This window comes from Acinonyx jubatus, chromosome X, assembly GCF_027475565.1.
Source record: "Acinonyx jubatus isolate Ajub_Pintada_27869175 chromosome X, VMU_Ajub_asm_v1.0, whole genome shotgun sequence".
NCBI classification, from domain to species: Eukaryota; Metazoa; Chordata; class Mammalia; order Carnivora; family Felidae; genus Acinonyx; species Acinonyx jubatus.
The window spans coordinates 3,624,979-3,645,434 of NC_069389.1; the positions used below are offsets into that span (position 1 = coordinate 3,624,979).

General features: G+C 43.9%; 1 protein-coding gene across 2 annotated transcripts in view; it reads right to left on the minus strand.

Annotated features, from left to right (window-relative positions):
- The window catches only part of NLGN4X (neuroligin 4 X-linked), a 272,162-nt gene that overhangs the window by 216,114 nt on the left and 35,592 nt on the right, over positions 1-20,456 (minus strand). For both annotated transcript variants that reach the window (XM_015065842.3, XM_027050607.2), the window contains exon 2: positions 19,303-20,088. In XM_015065842.3, the coding sequence (XP_014921328.2) occupies positions 19,303-19,774 (472 nt within the window). In that variant the 5' untranslated portion in view covers positions 19,775-20,088. The remainder of the gene's footprint in view (positions 1-19,302; positions 20,089-20,456) is intronic.

Here is a 20,456-nt window from a genome sequence, read left to right on the forward strand (position 1 = left end):
GCAAGTATGTGTCAACCTGCCAAAACCCAACGAAAAGAGTCTTTTAAAGAACACGCACAGAAAATACAAAGCAAACTCATGTACAGACATGCAAGCCTGACAATTTTCTAATATTGAAACGTAAAAGAATAAAGTATTTGCCATCAAATATATGGTTTTCAAATTCTATGCCAATTGTGAAAGGAGATACTGAATCTTTAATGGCGCCTGGGTGGCTCAGTCAGTTGAGCGTCCGACTTCGGCTCAGGTCATGATCTCATGGTTCACGCGTTCGAGCCCCGCGTCGGGCTCTGTGCTGACAGCTCGGAGCCCGGAACCTGCTTCAGATTCTGCGTCTCCCTCTCTCTCTGCCCCTCCCCTGCTTGCGTTCTGTCTCTCTGTCTCTCAAAAATAAATAAACATTAAAAAAATTTTGTTAAAATATTCCCTATGCCCCACATCTTCCTACAAATGTCAATCTTAACGGGATTTTCCCTTGGCTCCTCATATAACAACATTATATATTTTACCATATTGAAATTCCGCATGAAACCTGAAATGGGAAGAAAATCCCCCATGTGAATATTTTGTTGTCACTGTTGTTAAAAAAAAAAGGTACCCCCATAAGGCCTAAAGCTTGCCTACAAAGAACACGCTTTTGACACAGAGCATTCTTTTTGTTTTTAAGCATTTTGTGTTTTTGCTTTTTCCCATGGAACGGTGCTGCTGGTGGTATTAAGTGTCTTCCACGCGTCCCTAATAAATCACCGCAGCTTTGTTTTCCTGGCTCCTCTGTAAATCTGGCAACAATGATGTTAATTGTGCATGAAAAATATATTAAAACTGTAAATCATCTCTATTTTCGAGGAGGATGGGGGAAACAAATCCAAAGTAACAAATCAAACGCTCTTTCTTTTGTCCGGATTTGGCCAGAGGCCATTATATTAAAAGCATAAAATTACAGCCTGTTTCCATCAATTAGGCCTTATTCTTCGGTTCTTGAATCTAATCATGAACCTATAAAATGTAACACAAATCTCATGTTAATGACAACTGATTAATTTCGTTAATCGTGCTGTAAGTTTCTCTTTCTGTAGTGCGTTCTTTAAAGGACTCGTATATGCGGACCTTTTTTGTATCAATTGTATATAAAAGGGCCAAAATACTTCTTTTTGATATTATCTTAGAGCTGTAAGGATGGCATAGAGGAAGAGGTTGGTCACTTTTCTAAGGATAATCGCTAAATTTTGCTTTTATTCCATGCAATACTCAATAGAATGTTTTTTTCTACAAAGGATGAAAGATTGATTTTTTAGAATTTTTTTAAGGTTTATTTACTTTGGAGACCAGAGACAGAGCACGAGCCAGGGAGGGCAGAGATGGAGACACAGAATTGGAAGCAGGCTCCAGGCTCCAAGCTGTCAGCACACAGCCCAACGCGGGGCTCGAACTCACGAGCCATGAGATCATGACCTGAGCTGAAGTCGGACGCTCAACCAACTGAGCCACCCAGGCGCCCCGAAAGATTGATTTTTTTGAAGTGTATCTATGGATACTTCCTTATGGTCTTGCTAGACTGCTCAACTTCAGACACTGAGAAAAAAAAATGTTTACAGCCTGATTTAGGAAGCAGAATGTGTATATTTACCAATGGATTTATTCATCCAAAATTTAAAAATAGAAACTAACTGAGAGACAAAGGTCTCCTATTCCCCGTCTTTGTGCTACTTTAACCCTCTTTTAATGTCCTATTTCTTGATAAACTAGCTCGGCAAAATCATCATCTGACAAACTCACCCATTGGTCAACTGATTCAATAATCTGATCCACACTTGCTCCTTTGATGGCTTTTAAAAATGAGATGCCGTAACCTAAGCAAATGAGTCTTTAGTGGTCAGAAATTCAGGCTGGAGGCCAAGAGAATGTAGGGGCAAATCACCTCTCTGCAGCGTAAATCAAATTACAGCATCTAGATGCCAGCTTGGGCCAAGCCAGGCAAGTTAACGAATAACTGGCACTCTGGGTAATTTATCTCCAAATGCAAATCTCAGCCTGTCATTTTCCTTCTTAAAAATATTCCTTCATGGGACTCCAGCTGTCAACAAGATAATTCCCAAACAGGATACATGAGGTAATACATGCCAATTGCCTAGTATACTGCCTGGTGCTTTAGCAAGTGGTCAAGAAATGTGGGACGCTCTCCTCTTCCCCGGCCCGTTGGAGATCGATTGCAACTCGGCTCCAATCTGCTTCTGCAGGAATTATTTCCCCAGGTGACTGAACAACAGATATCATGAACGCTTTGCTGTCACTAAAATTTTTGCCAAGTATGTATTTATCTATGAGGAATACAGACTTGTTAAAAAATAGTGGACCTAAATATATACAGCCTCCAACTCTTGATTTCAGCTCAGGACATGATCTCACGGTTGGTGAGTTCAAGATCTGTGTCTGACTCTGAGCAGACAGAGCAAAGGCTGCTTGGGGCTCTCTCTCTCTCTCTCTCTCTGCCCCTCCTCTGCTTGTTTTCTCTCTCTCTCTCTCTCTCTCTCTCTCTCTCTCTCTCTCTCTCTCAAAATAAATAAATATACTTAAAAAAAGATTTCTTCTATAGATGACTGACAAGACTGTACTCCAGAAAGACTTGAGTAAGATCTTGCTCATATATATCCGAGGTTGAGAGACTCTGCTATTAAGACCCAGCCTCTCGGTAGAGGACTGTGAATTAAATGCTATATGCCTATCTCTATAATTAAATCACATGCACAGCCCATGTGGACCCAGGTACGCGAACGTACACGCCCTCAAAATGTGCAGAAACCCTGCCTCCTAAATGCCCTGAAACCCTGTGTTCAACTTTCTTGTCAAGGGTCAGGAGCAGGTGTGGCCTCATCCCCCACCTTCCTCCTTCCATTGTTCGGAACCATCACATGCCAACGTCTGGAGTGGTGGGTACCATTGCAGGCACCAGCTGATTACGCTCCCTCGCTGGGTGTGGTAGCCACAGGAGGATCCTGAATGTCTCTACACAGAGCTGTGATGTAGAACCTGGACTCAGGAAGTCTTGGTCCAGAAGGGGAATCCAAGGCCGGCTGGTTCTGCTCACTGTCCTCAACTCTATGGTTTCAGCAAACTTGCCTTGGTACTTTATATACACTGTAAGCACGTCCTTAACATACAAACCATGTACGTCATTCCAGGATTATATCATTAACATATCTCCTCTCTCTTTATTTATCTTTTATTTTCCTATCATAAATAACACCACAACAAAAATTCTTAGGCATCAATCTCTAGGAGCATTCAAAATATTATTTCATTAAAATGGATCTCTTGAGATGGAAGGAATGAATCAAAAGTTATGGACATTAAAACATCTTTCTCACACATATGGTTATACTACTTTCCCCAAAACCTATGTACCAACACACAAAAATGCGCACCAAAAAAAGTCATGCATGCACGTGATCTTCAGCACTAAGTATTTTTTAATTTTGTCTTTGCTAATATTATCGGTAAAATCATGTTTGCTTTTATTAAATTGCATTTAATAACTCTTAATAAAATTACCTGGGAAACTCTCAGAAAGACTTAGGTCTGAATTCTTTTCCCTTTTATGCACTGGGCCATTTAGGTAAAGGATGAACCCCTCCTGGCTTCATGTTTCCCATTTGTGACTTGGCACTTTGGAGAGCTATTGGGTGCACTCGCTGATAGAAAATGCACAAACTTTAGTGCAAAGTTTCTGCTGTTAAAAACTCATTTGCTGAATACCAACTCACATAATCTTCCTTACCATCGCCATCATCACAAAACTCATCATCATCTTCATTGTTATTATCATCATCACCACCACCACCATCATCACCACCATCAACACCATCATCACTACCACCACCACAATCATCATCATCCACACCAACACCACAACCATCTTCATCACCATCATCACTGTCACCATCACCACCACCATCATCAACACCATCCCCATCATCATCGCCACCACCATCACCACCACCATCATCCCCATCATCATCACCACCACCACCATCATCATCATCACCACCATCATCACCATCATCAACACCATCCCCATCATCATCACCACCATCACTGCCACCACCATCATCACCACAAGCACCATCATCACCACCATCATCACTATCACCACCACAACCATCATCATCACCATCCTCATCAACACCATCCCCATCATCATCACCAGCATCATCACCACTATCATCATCACCGTCATCATCACTGTCACCATCGCCGCCACCATCAACACCATCATCACCCACCGCCACCACCACCACCATCACCATCATCAACACCATCCCCAGCATTGCCACCACCATCACCACCACCATCATCCCCATCTTCATCGCCACCACCATCATCACCACCATCAACACCATCCCCATCATCATCACTACCACCATCACCACCATCATCATCATCACCACCATCATCACTATCACCACCACCATCATCCCCATCATCACCACCATCAACACCATCCCCATCATCATCACTACCACCATCACCACCATCATCATCATCACCACCATCATCACTATCACCACCACCATCATCACCATCACCATCATCATTAATACCATCCCCATCATCATCACCAGCATCATCACCACTACCATCATCACTGTCATCATCACTGTCACCATCACCACCACCATCAACACCATCATCACCATCATCAACAACATCCCCATCATCACCACCACTATCACCACCATCATCACCACCATCATCATCACCACCACCACCATCACCATCAACACCATCCCCAGCATCGCCACCACCATCACCACCACCATCATCCCCATCTTCATCGCCACCACCATCACCACCATCATCACCACCATCATCATCATCACCACCATCATCACTATCACCACCACCATCATCCCCATCATCACCATCATCATCAATACCATCCCCATCATCATCACCAGCATCATCACCACTACCATCATCACTGTCATCATCACTGTCACCATCACCACCACCACCATCACCACCATCATCACCATCACCACTGCCACCACCACCATCATCACCATCATCATCAACACCATCCCCAGCATTGCCACCACCATCATACCCATCGTCATCATCACCATCATCACCACCATCATCACTACCACCATCACCACAACCATCACCACCACCATCATCAACACCATCATCACTATCACCACCACAATCATCATCATCCCCACAAATACCACAACCATCATCACCACCATCACCACCACCATCATACCCATCGTCATCAACACCATCCCCATCATCACCACCATCATCATCATCATCACCACCACCACAGCCACCACAATCATCACCGTCGCCATCACCATCGCCATCATTATCATCATCCTCACGGTCATTATCACCTCCATCATAATCACCACCGTCATCATCTTCATTTCCATCATCACTATCACCACTATCATCAAAATCATCGTCTATTCCTACTACTACGGCTGTAGCTGCTGCTAGTATTACTATCTATAGTAATTCATTTATGAGGTGGCTATGTCCTCGGGCCACGGTTCTGTCCGTCGTTTGTTTAAAATTAGATTTTAAGGACCTATAGGTAACAACTCCTTATTGTGTGTCTCTTAGCCGCCTGCAGATATATTTTGCAACCAGTTGCCCTTGGAAGTCACTCCACAAACTGACCCTGGTCTAAACTATATGAGCCATGGTTTCTTTAATGGGTTTCATTATTTTTTTTCCTAATGGCAGAAAGGACTATTTCTTTATATTTGGTTTCACAATGCTTCAGGCCCATTTTTCTGAGGTCCTATTTATGACTATTTATTGTATCATGAATCTCATCATTAGCCATCATGTAAAGAGTCCTATAAATATGACAATAGTTAATACACACATATGTATGTTTGTTATGACTATTGCATGACAAAATCTTTGTCTATCATATGTGATGTTATTGTATGACTATTATATGACAAAATATTTGTTGGTGTCACCTTCACAGTCATTAAAATTCAAATTCTTAGGGCCCATCCCCAGAACTGATGAGTCAGGAGGAGCCTGGGTGGTGGCTAGGAGTCTGCATATGAAAAAGTTCCTGGTCAGTTTGAGAACAACTGTGCTATGACCTTGGAAGTCTGGACTATGCCATTATATGTATTAACTACAAGATTCCCAATGACTTCATGAAGGTAGCCCTTTACATCAAGGGTCAGCAACCTTTTTCTATAAAGGGCAAAATAGAGGGGGTGCCTGGGTAGCTGTCCGTTGAGCATCAGACTTCAGCTCAGGTCATGATCTCATGGTTTGTGAGTTCAAGTCCTGCGTCGGGCTCTGTGCTGACTGCTTGGAGCCTGGAACCTGCTTCAGACTCTGTGTCTCCCTCTCTCTCTGTCTCTGCCCCGTCCCTGCTCATGCTCTGTCTCACTCTGCCTCTCAAAAATAAATAAACATTAAACAAAAATTTAAAGGGCAGAACAGTAAGTATTTTGGACTTTGTGAGCTATCTGCCCTCTTTTGTAGCTATTTGACTCAGCCATTGTACCAAGAAAGCGGCCACAGGAAATAGGCAAATAAATGGGTAGGGTTGGGTTCCATTAACCTTTTTTGCAAAAACAGGCAGCATCATGATGGATTCTGCCTATGAGTCATACTGTCCCCTCTTGTTTCACATCTTTAAATGGAAGTGAGGCCCTGTTTTAGTTGAACATTTGTCCTTATTGGGTATTTCAATCTTCATAAGATCACATCTATCAATAGTCTCTGTAGGTCAGACAATGATGAGAGCACACTGTCTTGCAATTAACTGACCACAACAGTGACTTCAAATTCACTCTCTCGGTCTCTTAAACCATGCTCAGCCAAAAGAAGCAATATTGACATCAGCTTGCAAGCTCCATTCCTGACCACGGTGACCCCTCCGCCTGAAATCCGCCTCACCCACCAATCCGGTCAACTGTTGTCTTTCATAGTTTGCCTCGGTGTATCCTGACCTCTCAGTCCAGAAACATGCTCCTCCCAGATGTTCCCATACCTCCCCAACTTGTCCCATCATGGCGCTGATTATACTAAGTGGTAACTCTGGTTAACTGTCCGCCTTCCCCTGTGTGATCTGCAGGGGAAAGGATGGCACCCTTTCGGCAAAGTGGCCAGACAACTGTAACATGCTCAGTAAGTATTCGTTGAATAAATAAATTTATCAATTGCATTTGTGCTAATGTCAGGAGCATCTACACGAGGAAATGTTAAGAAACCAAAGAAATACAATGAAATGAGGGTACTGGTGGCACCTACTTGGGTTTACAAAGCTGCATAAGAACTGAAGACCAGGTTTTACTACCATCCTGAGAACCCGCCGACCTCAAACTCTCAGAGAAGCCCAATGAGCAGAGGAAGCAGCTGAGGATGATGCCCTGTGCTTCCTGCAGAATTCCCTGGATGCCATCTTGCCAGCCATTTGTTCAGTGCCCGACAATGCAACTCTTACCAATCCCTCCCACCTACTAAAGGCTTAGTCTGAAATTTGTTCAAATTCAATTTCGTTTCTCCTAGATCAACTCTCTAAGTTGGGTAATCCTTCAGCAAACCCAGCCCTTTAGCTGGAATGCTTAGAAGAAACAGACACAGTAGGTTACGCCCTGTCCTAATGAGCTTGGCCCATTTCAGGGCAATTTTTCCACCTGGAGTCATAGCTCATGCTAGCCCTGCTTCGCCACCCAAGGCCAACCTCCAGAGCCAGACATCCGTCTAGAGGACAGCACCCCAATGTGGTTTCGCCTCAGTGTTGTCCAAATACAAATTTCCTCACGTTTCAGAGTTGGCCTGTGACCCATGCTGAACCAGCGGCATCGTCCCCAGGCCAATGTACTTCTCGAAACTCAAGGATGATATCACAGGGAAATGCTGGTGACCGTTTTTTACCTCCACATGGAGACAGCCTCACAGAGAGACAGAAGAAATCCAAGGATAAACCAAAAGTGTCAGGTTAGTAACGGCAATGATTCAGATCCAGATCCACATGGCTTAAAAAGACTGAATTGCCCAAGTGTTCTGCAGGACAGATGTCTTAAATTATGGAGTCGGCAGCGCTGGTTACTTCTCTAGGGTCTGGGGGAGAACAATGTCACTCTCTCTCAGTTCTCAGTTTCCGGTGCTTTCTAGCAATCTTTGGTGTTTTCTGTCTTGTGGATCCACTACTCATATCTCTGCCTCCACCTTCTTATGGCATTTTCTCCATGTAGATCTGTCTTTTTCCACGTGTCTTCTATTGTAAGGACACCAGTCATAATGGATTTAGGGTCCTTCCTAATATAGCATGACCTCATCTTACCTTGATTACATCTACAAAAGCCCTCCTTTCAAAGAAGTGGACATTCACTAGTCAGGGATTACAACTTCCATATTATCTTTCTGGGGGGACACAATTCAACCCATAACACGGGTCAACTCAAAAACCCAATGACAAGAGAAAAGTCTGAAGGACTAAGAGCCATGGTATGATCTGTAAACGTCTTTTAAAAGATTCCAACTGACGGGGCGCCTGGAAGGCTCAGTCAGTTAAGCGTCTGACTTTGGCTTGGGTCACGATCTCATGGTTTGCGAGTTCGAGCCCCGCGTTGGGCTCTGTGCTGACAGCTCAGAGCCTGGAGCCTGCTTCGGGTTCTGTGTCTCCCTCTCTCTCTGTCCCTAACCCATTCGCATTCTGTCTCTGTCCCTAACAAAAAAATAAATAAACGCACGTCAAAAAAAATTTTTTAAAGATTCCAACCAATAGTCTGTGGCCTTAGGATAACAATTTCAAATCTCACAGACCCTTAATTCCTCTCAGGCTAGGACCTCATAACTTCTAACCTGATGATTTCTGGCATCTCAATTATTCTTTTTTTAATGGGTGTTTATTTATTTTGGGAGAGAGCATGAGTGAGAGTGGGGGAGGGGCAGGGAGAGAGGGAGAGAGAGAGAACCCCAAGCAGAGTCTGCAGTGTTAGCCCAGAGCCTGATGTGGGGCTCGAACCCATGCACTCTGAGATGGTGACCTGAGCCAAAATCAAGAGTTGAAAGCTCACCCTAATGAGCCACCCAGGCGCCCCTCAACTCAATTACTCTAACCTGTGACCGTTACTGAATATCCTGGAAATGACTCCAGCACCATTAAGTCAAATCACAGTCAACTGTATTTAAAAACAGACAACGCCCTGCTTCCTCAAAACTACAAAGCAATTAGCTTCTTGGCTGTTCTATCGCAATTTTATGACGTCTTCCCTTGTAACACCTCTGGGGCTTGGTATTTCAGGGAAATGGGCAGCACACAGGCTTTGGCCCGGCTGCAACTGGGAAAGATAATGCAGTCAACATGCTGCAGGGATATCCAAGCCTCAGCCGCAAATTACTTTGTCCCGGTGTGTGCGCACACACTTTATCATGGGAAGCAGAGGGATCCTGTTTTCCATTACTTTCTAAATCATGTCGTAAAATAGGATGCTACTTCTTTAAAAAATTATGAGAACATATGACTTTCAGGCACGATGTATGTAAGCCAAGAGCTTCAGGCATTCGCTAAAGAAAAAAATCTAAGGTCAACTCCAGCCTTGTTCAGAACATACATCGTGATGGAGAATAAATCATCAGAGGTGCCTGGGTAGCTCAGTCGGTTGGCATCCGACTTCAGATCAGGTCATGATCTCACAGTTCGTGGGTTTGAGCCCCGCGTCAGGCTCTGTGCTGACAGCTCAGAGCCTGGAGCCTGCTTCGGATTCTGTGTCTCTCTCTCTCTCTGCCCCCTCCCTTGCTCATGCTCTGTCTCTGTCTCTCAAATAACAAATAATCATTGAAAAAATTTAAAAAATTAAAAAGAAGTCAGTTGAGCATCTACTGATTTTGGCTCAGGTCATGATCTCACAGTTAGTGGGTTCGAGCCCCGCATCCCGCTCTGTGCGGGCAGCTCAGATCCTGCTTGGGATTCTCTCTCTCCTGTCTCTCTGTCCCTCTCCTGCTTGCTCTCTCTCAAAATAAATAAGTAAAGTTAAAATAAAAAGAATAAATCACCTTGGGGAGTCTTTGCACTGCTAGGTAGGAGGGTGGGTCAGTCTCATAGCCACGTGCTGGAGAAAGCTAAACCTGCTGAGGAGACCTACAAAAGTCTACACAGGAAAGGGCATAATACCTTGTCTTCAAAGATTTTCCAAGCAACAGAGTGAGCAAAAGAAGCATCCAAAATTGCCCCGGCTGTGTTGGTAGACAGTTCACAGGTATAGATCACCAGCGCTTTGTCTAACAACAAAGTCAACTCTGTTAACGGAGCTGCAAAAGTCTTTCATGGCCAGGTCCAAAAAAGGCTGAGTGGCCAAGTGCTCCCCATTCACTCACTCATGTGACCGACGTCCTCCTGCGTAGAAAAGGTTTGTGGGGAACGCGGTGCATGTGCGCTTGTTATATGTTGCCTGCCTCTCAGCACTCGCTTCGTAAGAGAAGGCGCTTGGTTTTGTTCACTATTCTTTTTGTGAGTCTCAGCCCCTGGTCGCCTGGGTGTTGTTCCTTCTCTGCCTCTCTCCCCTCGGTATACGCTCTGTACAGACGCTGGCCAAGAGGCAATGCCCAGAGCATGGTGGATGCCCAGAAACGGTTGTACAAGGAACAAATGGAAGAATAATCTCAAAACAAGTTTTAGAGTCCATCGGCAGTGTAGACTTGTAAAATAACCACAACTCTAAGGACACGGCAGATGTTACAACTGGGCATAGGGCTTCAGTGAGTAAAGAACAGGCAAATATGGCAGTAAGGAAGACGGCGGATGCAATGAGCCCTCGAGAGGAGGTCTTTGTAATTCCATGATGGACGCCCATCTTGGTGCCATCATGCACTCCAGGGAAAATTGGACCATGATACCCAATATAGCCAAATCCCTTGATGGGAAACCTGGACCATGATACCCTATATACCAAGATCCCTTGATGGGAAACGTGAGACCATGGTACTCAACATACCAAGATCCCTTCGTGGGAAACTTGGACCATGATACTCAACAGTCCAAGATCCCTTCATGGGAAACTTGGACCATGATACCCTATATACCAAGATCCCTTGATGGGAAACTTGAGACCATGGTACTCAACATACCAAGATCCCTTCGTGGGAAACTTGGACCATGATCCTCAACAGTCCAAGATCCCTTCATGGGAAACTTGGACCATGATACCCTATATACCAAGATCCCTTGATGGGAAACTTGGACCGTGATACTCAATACAGCAAAACCCCTTGATGGGAAACCTTGACCATGATACTCAATGCACCAAAATCTCTTGATGAAATGCAAGCAACTTGTAAAATGTACTACAGTGGAATTCGATCTCAATGTTAGTTGATTTGAGCTCAACAGGAAAGATCTAATCTAAGTTGATAGATTTTAAACATTTAAATTTTCTTAGGGAGAATGCAGTTTTCTCTCTGCGCTGTGCTACTATTTTTGAATCTAAGCTATTCTTAAACACGCAAAACTAATGTGATAACTTTATTTCATAGTCTCTGAGTAGATACATTACAAAATATAGTGATGAGGGCGCCTGGGTAGCTCAGTCAATTAAGCGTCTGATGTCAGCTCAGGTCATGATCTCACAGTTCGTGAGTTCGAGCCCTGTATCAGGCTCTGTGCTGACACCTTAGAGCCTGGAGCCTGCTTCGAATTCTGTGTCTCTCTCTTCCTCCCCCACTCATGCTCTGTCTCTTTCTCTCTCCAAAAATAAATAAAAACATTTAAAATTTTTTTAAAAAAATAAAAATAAAATAAAATATAGTGATGAAAGTAATTCAGTAGATTGAAGAACTGGGAAGGAGGCAGAAATCTTTTAATAAATGATATATATATCTTTAATTTCAGGTGAGAAAAGTACATTTGAACTTGTTAAGAATGGAACTTTACGTTCTCTGATTTAACGTTACTGCCTAGTGGTGCTGAGAAGAAAAATGCGCATTGGAATTCCTGGGGATGGAGTCCCAGTTATGAATCCTCTGACGTCAAAAAATGTAACGGCAAAAAACACCCAGGTGAGCGCTTTGCATGCAAGATTATACCATCAGTGCACTGTCCTATCATTTTGTTAGGTTTTATCTCTCCCTCCTCCCCATTTTTGCACTTTTTATGTCTTAGCCTATCTAGACAAGCGATACATGAGGAGCTTATTTGGAGGAGTTCAGAAATCCCTTCCTCACTGCAAAACATACGTATATATGCCTTGTGTATCATGTCAGGATTGGTGGAAAACGTTCCCTTGTGGATCCGCAATAGAAAACATCAACTTACAGACTGCCCTCCTTTTATTTTTTTTTCTTGAGATCCTAACAACTCCCTGAATTCTTCTGCCCACTGAACCCTTTCTGAAACTTGAGTTTTGTTACAGTTCATTCATTTTCCAAGCAAAGAGCTTATATTCTCTTCTATCACCATTTGGACTGGTCCAATGCCTTGTGTATGCTAAGTGCAAATGGTCATTTTTTTAAATCGGTAATTTTTGAATGAATCAGCTAAAAGGGCTTTAAAGGCACAAACGAGAAGAAAAGAGATACAGAATCAAAGTTGGGATGAGGAGATTCATAGATTGACTGGCCTGAGTTGGAAATAAGTCAACTCGTAGCAGGTGAGTTGGATGTTAAGTGAATACTGGACTTCACTTGTGGATGGAGGGATGAGTAAGTCCCCAAAGAGATGATGCAGAATGTGGCTGAAGGCATCAGTTTAAGGAAGAAGGAGAGTTTACAAACTTTCTCCTATCTTGTGGAAACGCACCACAAAACTCCCTTGCTGAAGAGTCAATCCCTCCTGCGTTCCTCCCTTTCTGCTGGGAACACCCTCTCCCCACAGAGCAAACGAGCATGTGCTCACAGCAGACAAGAGAGTGTTTTGCTTAAAGGGGACGTCAGAGTGCTTGCATATTCGGAGAGGAAGGGACCCGTATAGTGTTAGTATGTTCCAATGTCCAACTGGGCCTTTTCAGAAATCGTAACACATTTGATCTTCATTGGACAGTGGATATCGTGCTTGAGTGGACACCTTTCACACACACACACACACACACACACACACACACACACGTTCACTTTCCAAAGTAATCAGATATGTGACATCTAACAGGGAAATGTTTTTCACTTAAAAAAAAATCTGCGGGGCGCCTGGGTAGCTCAGTCGGTTGAGCATCCGACTTCAACTCAGGTCATGATCTCAGGTTCGTGTGTTCGAGTCCCCTGTCAGGCTCTGTGCTGACAGCTCAGAGCCTGGAGCCTGCTTCAGATTCTATGTTTCTATCTTTCTGTGCCTCTCCCCCACTCACGCTCTCTCTCTCTCAAAAGTAAACAAACAAAACGTTAAGAAAAATCTGTTTCTCGTTTGTAGAAACCTATTTCTCTGAACCCAAATATAGAATATCTGATTGGATCAGTAAAATAGAGACCAGTCACTTTTATTTATCTTAACGACTATCACTCTTTGGCTTTTCTCCTGGATGTCACCTGTGAGCTCACTGTGTGATCTGTAGGTCGGATGTGTTCATGTGTGGGCCCCCGCTTTGCACACCACACACCCTCCGTGGTCGTCGAATCCAAAGCTACAGAAATCTTCGCTTCTGTTCGTTTTTGCTGCCATTTGGATAGGAGCGTTCCAAGGAGAGGCGCTCTTAGACATAAAAGAGGGAAAGTGAAATGAATTTAGTATGAAAACAGCCTGGTTCAGGAGAACCAAACCACGGAGGAGGAAGGCAGGGACCTACTCCCGACCATCGAACATGAGGAACTGAATCTTCCAGTGAAAGCTCAATGTAGCGAGAATAACATGAAATTCACATGAAATTCAACAGATAACGTACTGACCTCTTCCATGTCAAAATTATCTGTATAATCATCTTGTTAATTATGATTCATAATTAAGCAGCGGCATACTCCAAAATTGCTATAATCCTAAACAATATACAGAAGAGGTCTAAGAGGCCTGCTATTATCACTAATATCGCTGACGTCACTAAATGTGGAGAAGGTTGAATGTCTCAATCTTCTAAGCTGGTAGAGAAATGCATGTTATCAGTAATCTACTCCAAGATAACCGTCTTCGCAAAATACTCAATTCCCTTCCAGGAATCCTTGTCGGAGAGATTTCTGTTTAATAATCTTCCATAATTACCTTCCCTTACGAGCTACTTCTACACAACGTCACAGACCCGAGTGACAGACGGAAATGACAATCCTTTGTTTTCACAGAGTTGCATGTTGATTCGTTAAAACATCTGTCTCACTGTGTTAACTCTAACTCGGTTACCCTTTTACTTTGTCACCTGCATGTGACTTACATGCATACAAATGGACTGAGACTTGATGAGAACAGAAAGGAAATTAATCTCTCTTTTATCTCACGTTTTAAAAAAAAAAAAGACTACTATTGTCTTTGGATGTGCAAAGGCACTCTTCCAAGAAATGAATTTTAATGCTTTCTTGATGATTAATTTCTGTAACTCACACAGGATGCTAAAAATGCATTGGACAACTGAGGGTGGAAAAGACCAGGCTCCGGAATAAGGGAGAACAGAATAATTCTGTGCTCTTGTAAAACAGTATCATCTTCCCTCTACATTCCCTTTTCTTAAAGCCATACTCAGCACTATCAGAAAGGATGGTCCCTTGATCCCGTTCCTTAAGCTGACCCGTCCACTACTACAGTAAATGATTATGTTACAGACAAGAAACATTTATTACGCACTGGATTAATATTTATGTTAGACTCCACAAGCACATGCAATTTTGCTGATATGTTGTTTTTGTTCCCTTTTTGACGATGAATTATGCTGCACTAACATCGGACTACAGAGTGGTTACACGTGCAGGATACTTCATATATGAACGCCTTAAATCCCAGTGGATCTCATTCACACCCACAGGAAACAGAGGCACGTACAAGCCACGTGACCTGTCCGCCATCATCCCTTGGCTGGTAAGGGGAAAGGCTGGCATGTGAACCCAGGTGGGCACGTTCTTACAGCTATCTCTCTAGACTCAGCTGGAGGCAGGAAGCGGGTTTACATCAAAAAGCATAAAGATGAGGGTTGATGGGGGGGGTGGGAGGGAGGGAAGGGTAGGTGATGGGCCTTGAAGAGGGCATCTTTTGGGATGAGTACTGGGTGTCGTATGGAAACCAATTTGACAATAAATTTCATATATTAAAAAAAGTAAATAAATTTTAAAAAATGCCCAAGTTCTATAAAACTTAGTAAAAAAATAAATAAATAAAAATAAAAAGCATAAAGAGACTCTTGTGGTTTGCCTCCCTCTCTGTTTGAAATAAACCCGTAAGAGACTTTTAAATACAGAGAACTGAGGGTTGATGGAGGGGCAGGGGAGGGTGGGGGGAAATGGGGGGTAGGCACTGAGGGGGGCACCTGTTGGGATGAGCACTGGGTGTTGTATGTAAGCGATGAACCAAGGGAATCTGCCCCCGAAACCAAGAGCACACTGTACACATTGTATGTTAGCCAACTTGACAATAAATTATATTAAAAAAAAAAAGCATAAAGAATCACTCTGCCCAGATCTTGGTAGGATCTTGAGGTCTACAGGCGAGGAGCCCAAACTATTTTGCTAACATGGGTGCAAACGGGACACCATTTAGACATGCAGCTCCCATTGTGAGCGAGATTTAGTAGACAGAAGAGGACCACTTGGGTGTTTTGCTGTGGCTCATTCATTGACATTGACTCTGGAAATTAGTTTGAGACACCTGGGTAAACGTAAATGTCCCTTCATGACATCCCTGTGTACAATCCCTCTGAAGTATGACAGTTCGTAGGATTTGCCCTAGCCCTATACTATCACAGTGGACACAAAGGTTGCGTTTCTACCCAACAGAGTTAATGCCTCAACTCTGCAGAGTGCCCGCAAACTGGAACGAGTACCATCTCCTTGGTATGCGTGCAGAAAGCAGCAAATTTTCACCAGCCAGCATTAAGAAGGTCTTCCCACCTATAGGTAACACTGGAGATGGAAAGGAAAGCACATGGAGTCTCAGAATGGGTAGGGGTTCCGAAGGCTCAAAACAAAACAAGTTGCTTCAGCCATTACTCTGTTTTCACTTAGGGTATAGGCTTCACTGTGGAGTTCTAGCAGGATTGTAACACACTGCCGTGCACGCTGCATCGTCACACAGCAGCAAACGGGTGTTACCTTACAGTTGGGAAGGTCAGAGTTGGAAGCTGGCACCAGGAGACAGAAAGCAGCAGAGCCAGGGTGCAGCAACGGACGGAGGGTCTTCGTCATTAACCGGTGGTCCCACCCAGGTTGTGCACGCTATGCTCCCCTTAGCATAAAGTCAACCGATGAGCCAAGGCAATCCCACATGCAATGGAAACGGCCCTTCACCATGGAAGGTGTCACAGTTACAGGTGCCAGGGACTAGCAATGGAGGTGCCTTTGGGGAGTCGTTTTTTTGCCCACAAGCGTCCATCTCCCTAAATTAGGAATCCTCACGTCCTGTGCAATCCCAACATCTAAGCAAGAGGTGGGCACTCAAGAACTATCTTTGGGAGTCAAATCAAGGTGGGCATGGTCAACCCCGTCACCCTCTGATTGACACAGAAAGAATGAATCTAAAAAATTGAAGGATCGGGGTGCCTGGGTGGCTCAGGTCGGTCAAAAGTCCAACTCTTTTTTTTTATGTTTATTTGTGTTCGTTTTGGGAGAGACAACGAGACAACAAGCAGGGGAGGGGCACAGAGAGAGATGGAATCCCAAGCAGGCTCCACACTGTGACAGCTCAGCTGAGCCGAGATCAAGAGCCAGACTCTTAAGCAGGTACACCACCCAGGTGCCCGTAACCGTCCGACTCTTTATTTCGGCTCAGGTCGTGATCTCGCAGTGTCTGAGTTCAAGCCCCGCGTCGGGCTCTGTGCTGACAGCTTGGAGCCTGGAGCCTGCTTGGGATTCTGTGTCTCCCTCTCTCTCTTCCCCTACCCTGCTCATACTCTGTCTCTCAATAATAAATAAACGTTAAAATTTTTTTTTAGAAAATTGAACGATCAAAGTGGTATATGCAATATTGCTGTCTTACATCATTACATAAATGCATTGATATGAGTTAAGGCAGTCCATAAAGGGAGGTCCTTGGAGGAATCGGCATGTTGCCATTTCAATATGCTATTAAGGGCGGGGAGTTTATTCATTAAGTGAATAACCAACAATTAAATTTCTAAAGCTCCACATTGATTCTCAAATTGATGCAAATATTTTAAAAAAGAAAAGAAAAGGAAACCTCAAGACTCCTGACCCTACAGGCTGTGATTTGTTCTTTGTGCAAACATACAGGCAGGTACACCTTCACTCACGAGCGAAATGCCAATATTTATACGTTGTAGGAAAACACATTCTGCCTTTCAGCCCCTACTGGATTTCTGATTCTCTCGTCAAGATCACGTGAGATACTGTTTGCAAAACAGCTCTGAACAGGTAAGCAAGCCACGCTGGCCTTACTCTTTTAAGTTTGGATTGCTTTTCCATCAGGTAGCATTTCCCAATTCCTAGTCAGTAGCAGACCACAGTGAAATGGCCAAATCCTTCATGTTTCCGAGCTACACAACTGCACATCTCAGTGCTGTAGTCAGGAAGGCTACTGATTTTTCTCCGGGGTTGGTCTCTTTCGGACCAACCGACCTCTCACCGGGAGGGGAGAGCCACAAAGTCCCCAGCACGGCAAGCGTACCAGGACGGCGATTTTCATCTTGTATGCTGTGTTGTTCTCTCTGTCCTTTCCTGCCTTTGCTTCTTCTAATTTCTTATTTGCATAGGTCGCGAGGAGAACAACCACCACCCAGCTAAGCGGCTTCAGAAGTGAGCTGTCTCATTAGTTTGGGGTATGGTTATGCTTCCCTACAAGCACCACCAGCCAGAGGTTATAACTATATTAGTGCACAAATATAATAGTGCACTGTCTTTCCACCTCTTTCTCCGGGGGTTCTCTGTGATGTGGGTAATAGACCACCACGGTCTGGTGTTTCGTGACGTGCTGAGGCTACCTTTCAGCACTGACAAGGACACAGCACAGGACAGCTGATCCAAGTTTGGACACCGTGGATCCCTTCTTGCACGCCTTCAGGCAAATCTTGAGTAAAAATCATTCCCCAAGGATTAAAGGGGGGCAAAAAGAACAAAAAGAAAAAGAAATCTCTCCCCTAAAAGATGCAAAGGACACATTTTCGTTTCTATAGTTGATGGTGTCTATGGTTCCTGTAAATTACTTCTTTTAATTCCAGTAAGATGTACCTTTCAGGCTTTTGTTTCCCCTTGTCTAAAAATAGCATACGCAAATGGTCAGTGAGAAATGTGTTCACACTGCAGCATAACATTAGTCTGGTTAGCCTTTACAAATATTTTTGTTTTTTAATTTGAAATCTACACAGACAGGAAGATAACCAAATTTTACTACCGTTGGATTAAATGAATAAATCAAACATCATTGGTTCTTACAGATTTTCATGGCTGTGCTACTGAGAAGAAAGGGAACATTTTGTTCAAGCAAGCACATTATCTCCTAATGTAGCTAGAATCATGGAAGGATACTCGTTAGCCATTTGACTGCTGTGAATATTAGGAGGAAACAAGCTGTAAATTTATGTTAGCCATAATGAGTCTAAACAATGAAATCCAACCATTGTATGAAATATCCCTTGCTTCTATATTTAAAACAATCAGTGGTTTTCCTTTCAAGACTCGGAAGGAAGGAAGGAAGGAAGGAAGGAAGGAAGGAAGGAAGGAAGGAAGGAAGGAAGGAAAAAGAGGGAGAAAGGAGGGAGGGAAGGAAAAGAAAGAAAGAAAGAGAGGAGGGAGAGAAAGAGGGAAGGAAGGAAGGAGGAAACTCCTAAAATCTTTAGGCATTAATGCAAAAGAACCATGCCTTCTAATTTTCAGTTTGCAACTTAAACATGACAGTGTTCTTAATTCTGTTGTTTTCTATAGACTCGTCCCTTTACAGATGACGCGGGCAGAAAAGGTAACACTACATGCTCGCACTGGTTATCTGCTGCAGATACACATTGTAAACACGCTAAAAAGGCAATAGATGAAAATAATTAAGTCATTAATTACAGCACCGTCCATCTCTGAGTGCTCGGTAAATACAAGGGGAATGAATCATAAATTAGGGTCGTCGCTGCATTCACAATATGAAAAATGTAAACAGGTCATAGGAAAAAATATCATGCACAGGACATTCGAAAACCCTGTTGGCAAATCCAACACTGGGCGAGCCCGTGCTGTTTACTGTTTAAATAAACTACTCACCATCCTCCGTGGGCACGTAGATGTTTAAGTAAAGGCAGTCTTCGTTTTGATCTTGAACGTAGGTCATTAAAGTATCCAAATTAGCAGTAAACCAGATGGGCAGCATATCATGTAATAAAGACCTCTCGTCCAGGTGTTGTGGGCACACAGCAGCGAACTGGGTGGCATTTCGAACTCCAGTCCATGAGGATGGGGGCTCTGGGGGCTGAAATCGCCTCTCCCCAGTGGGAGGAGAGGCATACGGGACCCCCAAGTACTGCTCCACTGGACCCAAAATCTCATTGGGCAATGGTGTTCTTAAGCCCCGGATTTTGCCATAATTTGTGTTGACCACTGGATACTGTGCTTGGCTGTCACTGAGCGTGAACTTAATGGCAAGAGCGGTTATCCACAGGAGAACATTGGAGTTCAGCATGACGCAGACCGGGGTAAAGAACAACGGAAGCCATAACAGTCCCTTGGGCCTCGACATTGTTCACTTCCACATCCGCGGGTGTCCGTGTGATACAACTCCAAGCAAACAGAGCCGTGAGGCGAGCCCGCAGAGAGATAGGGCTTTCCAGGGAGCAAAGGACCCAGGAGGGGAGCCTCTCAGATGGGTCATAGACAGAGCCCAAGGTTAAGAAGAAACCCAGCAGTTGTCTCGGCAGCCCATTGCGAGAGAGAGCAGCCCTCTCTTAATCCTGGCACCGAATCCCGGCAAGTGTGAGGCTCCAAGGAGGCGGTGACCATCCGATACCCGAGGACAAGGATTCCTTAGGAAAACTCCCAGGCAGAGCAGTCCGCCTAATGGGGGAGAAGAAAACAAAAGCAAACACGGATGATGATAATGAAGCCAAGGATGCCAAGCAACCCTCAACATGACTCTATGAAATTCCTATTTGCTGCTGAGCATCTATCTTCATGTAACAGAACCTAGCAAGAGCCTCACTTGTCTTAATTCTTGTTGGGTGCCCATTACCAGGAACGACACAGGACATTTAGAAGACATTCAGCATTTGTTGAACGTTGTCTTTGTTGAGTTGCCCAAAAGTGATACATATTGCTCAAATGACATCTCCCAATTTCACCGTTAGCTACAATGACCAGCCAATCAGTGGACAGGTGCTTCCCAATGTTTGTCAAGCATTTAAGGAAACTGTCACTATTCCCTA